Source organism: Centroberyx affinis, unplaced genomic scaffold (genome assembly GCF_046629955.1).
Source record: "Centroberyx affinis isolate AG114_WGS23_722 - 3 ecotype Tasmania unplaced genomic scaffold, CSIRO-AGI_Caff_v1 ptg008457l_1, whole genome shotgun sequence".
In the NCBI taxonomy this organism is placed as follows: Eukaryota; Metazoa; Chordata; class Actinopteri; order Beryciformes; family Berycidae; genus Centroberyx; species Centroberyx affinis.
In genome coordinates, this window is record NW_027284199.1 from 10,001 (window position 1) to 15,516 (window position 5,516).

Sequence of the window (5,516 nt, forward strand, 5' to 3'; positions counted from 1 at the left end):
TTGGTAACACTTTACAATAAGGGTCACTAAGTTAAGGGTTAGTTAATGCTTAGTAAGCATTAACTAACCCTTAATTAACAGTTAACTAATGTGTAATTTACTAATGGTGTTCATGTTAACTATGGTATTAATTTATACATTATTTAATAGTTTATAAAGATGACTATTAAATAATGTATAAATTAATACCTTAGTTAACATAAACGCCATTAGTAAATGATTACCATACACATTAGTTAACTGTTAATTAAGGGTTAGTTAATGCTTATTAAGCATTAACTAACCCTTAACTTAGTGACCCTTATTGTAAAGTGTTACCCTAAAATTAAACATTTACAAGCACAGAGGAAACAAGTGAACAAACTGAAAATAGCTACAAAGTCTAATTTTAATCTTAAAGTTGCATACGGGTGACTTTTTTAATTTCCTGAGATAGCTCAGAATTATTTTTAATAATAATAATAGTAATGCGATAACTCAGAGGTCAGAGGTCAGGGTTTTGCTCAAAGACACTTCAGCAGGTCGGAGACTTGAATCAGGTTCTTCAGTTAAAGGATGGTTTCTGTCTTCACCACACCAAACATTTCAGGAGAATCTACTAAATTCTCCTGAAGCAGCAGCACAGGTCTGATGGAGGATATTTTCAGTCAGAAGTGTGTTAAAGCTCTGGTTCCTCCTCAGTCAGCACCACCCTGACCGTCCTGCCACCTCCCACGGTCCGCTGTAAGCAGATGACCGTCTCCGGGAAACACCTGACCGTCCTGAAAGGTACGAACTCTAATTATATTATATTATATTATATTAGGTGAAAATGTAATTTCTCCACCACAAACTTCTGTAACAATGGATTCTGTAACAATAACACAATAACTCCTGTCTCCTCTCCTCCTCCTCCCCCTCTCCTCCTCTCCTCCTCTCTCTCCTCCTCTCCTCTCCTCCTCTCTCCCCTCCTCTCCTCTCCTCCTCTCTCTCCTCCTCTCCTCTCCTCTTCCTCTCCTCTCACCTCCTCTCCTCCTCTCCTCTCCTCCTCTCTCTCCTCCTTTCCTCTCCTCCCCTCTCCTCTCTCTCCTCCTTTCCTCCTCTCCTCTCTCCTCCTCTTCTCCTCTCTCTCCTCTCCTCCTCTCTCCTCTCCTCCCCCTCTCCTCCTCTCTTCCTCTCCTCCTCTCTCTCCTCCTCTCCTCTCCTCCTCTCTCTCCTCCTCTCTTCCTCTCCTCCTCTTTCCCCTCCTCTCTCAGTATTGAATGAGTCTTCTCAGGAGGAGGTCAGTGTTCGGGACGTTCGGATATTACCGAACCTCAACGCCTCCTACCTTCCCGTGATGCCAGACGGCTCCGTGCTGCTGGTGGACAACGTGTGGTGAGCAAAGTGTGTGTGTGTGTGTGTGTGAGTGTGTGTGTGTGTGTGTGTGTGTGTGTGTGTGTGTGTGTGAGTGTGTGTGTGTGTGTGTGTGTGTGTGTGTGTGTGTGAGTGTGTGTGTGTGTGTGTGTGTGTGTGTGTGTGTGTGTTTGAGCTGTCATGTCATGTCATGTCATGTTATGTTATGTTATGTTATGTTATGTTATGTTATCTTATGTTATCTTATGTTATATATTGTCATGTCATGTCATGTTATATGTTGTCATGTCATGCCATGTCATGTTATGTCATGTTATATGTTGTCATGTCATGTCATGTCATGTCATGTCATGTTATGTTATGTCATGTTATATGTCATGCCATGTCATGTCATAAAGGACCACAATGGAAATAAGCCTTTGGGCTTTATTGTGTTTTTATCCTTTTGATGATTTCTGTATCTGGGGCATCCCTGGCTAGAGGGGTCACTTGTATTTTAATGATCAATAAAGAATTTCAATCAATCAATCAATCAATCATGTTATGTCATGTTATATGTTGTCATGTCATATATTGTCACGTCATGTTATGTCATATTGTGTTGTTATGTCATGTTACATTCATTCAGTCAAATCGATTGATGATAGTGTTCCTGTGTTCAGAAAAGCAGACAGCATGAAAAATAATAATAATAATAATGTGCTTTCATTCAGCAGAGAAAGGTATTGAATAGGTCTGAAACGTATTTATTATTATAAGGACAATAAAGAAAAGCTAATGTTGTAGTTTTATAGTGGAGTGGCTGTCTGTCGGTCGCTGACTGGAGGCAGCAGCTGCAGTCGGGTCGGTGTTTCCTGTCAGGACTCACGCTGCTTCCTGTCTCCTCGCTGTGCTTCCTGTCTCCTCGCTGTGCTTCCTGTCTCCTCGATGTGCTTCCTGTCTCCTCGCTGTGCTTCCTGTCTCCTCGCTGTGCTTCCTGTCTCCTCGCTGTGCTTCCTGTCTCCTCGCTGTGCTTCCTGTCTCCTCGCTGTGCGTCCTGTCTCCTCGCTGTGCGTCCTGTCTCCTCGCTGTGCGTCCTGTCTCCTCGCTGTGCTTCCTGTGTCCTCGCTGTGCTTCCTGTCTCCTCGCTGTGCTTTCTGTCTCCTCGCTGTGCGTCCTGTCTCCTCGCTGTGCGTCCTGTCTCCTCGCTGTGCGTCCTGTCTCCTCGCTGTGCGTCCTGTCTCCTCGCTGTGCGTCCTGTCTCCTCGCTGTGCGTCCTGTCTCCTCGCTGTGCTTCCTGTGTCCTCGCTGTGCGTCCTGTGTCCTCGCTGTGCTTCCTGTCTCCTCGCTGTGCGTCCTGTCTCCTCGCTGTGCGTCCTGTGTCCTCGCTGTGCTTCCTGTCTCCTCGCTGTGCGTCCTGCAGCCACCAGTCCGGCGAGGTCGGCATGGCGTCTTTCTGCAGGGTGGAGAGCCTGGCCTGCCGCCTTCCCAGCATGCTCAGCGCCCTGGAGGAGCACGACTTCCTGTTCCAGCTGCACCTCAACGACATGCCGCAGGACGACTCCAAAGAGGTGTGTGTGTGTGTGTGTGTGTGTGTGTGTGTGTGTGTGTGTGTGTGTGTGTGTGTGTGTGTGTGTGTGTGTTATATCTTTCTGATATCAGGTCAAGCTGTTTTAATATGCTGGTTGTCAGTCTGGTTCTCCCTGCTGTGTTTCAGGGGCTGGAGGTTCCTCTGGTTGCGGTGCTGCAGTGGTCGACTCCCAAGATGCCTTTCACCAACTGTATCTACACTCACTATAGGCAAGGAGTCAATGAATTGTTAGGGTTCCCTAACCCTAGGCTGTCACAATTATTGATCAGTTATTGTACAGGTACAGGTACAATGAAACGTGGACTTGCAAGCTCCCAAGAGTACAATGCAAACAGGTATCCAAAAAATAGGCATTTAGAAATTAAAGAAAAATGACCTACTGTATCTTTTTTTTAAAAATCTGATTATGCGATTGTGTTAGCATGACACCTTTACACAGTCAAATTACCTAAGTCCACTAACGTTACTTAAATACCACAAGGTAATAACATTACCTACCAATAAAGTTTGTAGGGCAGCAGAAGACGTGGACATTTGCAAATTAACGCAGAGTGGGACTCAGAGTGGGAGAGTCAGAGCGGCATTTGGCCTAGAGGTGAGAGGCCTCTCAGTCGCCCTCTAGAGGGCAACTCACAAAGCGTTGATGACTGACTGACTGACTGACTGACCTGCATCAAGAGGCATACCATGTTGGGATGAATGACTTTCTGTCTCTGTCAAACTAGCGGAAACCTCTCCAGGCTTCTACGTAACCAACTAGTTGTGACCTCTCTCACCTCCACCCCCCACCCCCCCACCCCACCCCCCCACAGGTTGCCCAGTATCCGTCTGGACCGGCCTCGGTTCGTCATGACGGCCAGCTGCCCCAGCACTGTCAGGGTGAAGGAACACTTCCGGGTCAAATACGTTCTGCTCAACAACCTGCAGGACTTCCTGGCTGTACGGCTGGTCTGGACACCCGAGGGTGGGTGCATGTGTGTGTTTGTGTGTGTGTGTGTGTGTGTGTTGTGTGTGAATGTGTGTGTGTGTCACTTACCCCTCATATCAGTCAGTTATGCATCTGTAGCAGAGAGTGAATTGGGAAAGATGTTAAAGGTGACTGTGAGAACCACCAGGGTAATTTTCTGGCCTTAGAGTCAATAACACTACTGTAGCATAAAGATTTTATTGGACAGAGAACAGTAGAGAGGTTCCTCGGGATTGTAAAACTGATTCGGAATTCCTACTTTCCTACGTTCTGTTGCATTTTTCCAAGAAGGAAGTCGGGATTTCTGACTTCACGGAACGCAACATTAGTTTTCTGGTTCCTGACTCTAGCAGGGAGTTCTGCAGGAATCTTTACATGAGAATCAGTTTCATCACCAAGCACATATTGCTGTTGTCTGGTGAAAACTGCGTAACTCCTAGTTTGGTGGTTCTCATGAAGGATTTAATTGATTTAATTAACTTGAAGGGTGTAATTGAAGGATTACATGCTGTTCAATGGGTTGACAAAATTCTAAACTAGAAAACTGGACATTTGGTGTTGGTATGCATGTACACTTAATACACTGAATACAGCAAGATGCACAGTACAAACACATACACACATAATACTAGGAGGCAAGAACCTTTCCATGCTGTGCCAAACCTGCATTGTGTGTGTGTGTGTGTGTGTGTGTGTGTGTGTGTTCAGGTCGGGGGCAGGGCGAGGACACGGCGCTGGCGGCGGTGGTCTGCCACACCCCGCTCAGTAACCTGGGTCACTGTCGGAAAGGAAGCACTCTGTCCTTCAGCGTGGCGTTCCAGATCCTCCGAGCCGGACTGTACGAGGTGAAACCGCCTGCTGCCACACACATTCATGTTCAGCGGGTTCTCACACAACCGCTCACATGATATATTATGAAAAGTTGTGCTGGATTGGTGCTGTACCTTCCCATGGCCAGATGCACGACTTGTCACTGTGCTAAAACAACTTAGGTTAAGGTATGTTTGAAGGTTAGGGTTAGGGTTAGGCAGAGGTGGGGACTCGAGTCACATGACTTGGACTTTAGACTTGACTTGATGCATGAAGAGAAGACTTGAGACTTGACTTGGGTTCTGGTGACTTGGGACTTGACTCTGACTTGTACTCTGATGACTTGAAAAGGTTTCTAAAGTCTTGACTTGAGATCTTGTGTTTGTGTAAATGACTCAGATTGAAAGTGATGAGATTTGTTCCAGCAGACGACTGAATTTAAATTCTGTTTTCTGAATTTGTATGGAATGATTGAATTTATTGAAGTTGAAACTGATTATAGAAATCAAACTCATGATGCTCTTACCAAGTTTTTATCCTATTAAAACCATATTTCATTGAAAAGTCCTAGATATTTAGATATTAAATTGATACTGGACTCTTGATTTGTTCTGACTTGCCTTGCTGTTCTACATTTAGACTTGAGTGTTTTGGTGAAAGGTTACTTCCTTATTTTCAACATGGGTCTTATTTTCCTAGTTTTTACCGTCATGATGATTAATTATGTTCAAAATGTTGTCACTTCCTTCACTGTAGAGCTTTACAGCTGTCCAACACACACTCAAGGGCCAAAGCTCCAACAGTTGAACCCAGAAAGGTTTTGGTCATAGTTTG

General features: G+C 45.3%; 1 protein-coding gene across 1 annotated transcript in view; it reads left to right on the top strand.

Annotated features, from left to right (window-relative positions):
- Positions 1-4,717, top strand: part of LOC139640147 (trafficking protein particle complex subunit 14-like) — a gene marked incomplete at its 3' end in the record, with an annotated part of 11,063 nt that extends 6,346 nt beyond the window's left edge. The window contains exons 5-10 of the mRNA XM_071514319.1: positions 682-768; positions 1,236-1,356; positions 2,738-2,885; positions 3,032-3,114; positions 3,718-3,869; positions 4,581-4,717. Coding sequence (XP_071370420.1) covers positions 682-768; positions 1,236-1,356; positions 2,738-2,885; positions 3,032-3,114; positions 3,718-3,869; positions 4,581-4,717 — 728 coding nt within the window. The remainder of the gene's footprint in view (positions 1-681; positions 769-1,235; positions 1,357-2,737; positions 2,886-3,031; positions 3,115-3,717; positions 3,870-4,580) is intronic.
- Between the last annotated feature and the right edge of the window lie 799 nt (positions 4,718-5,516).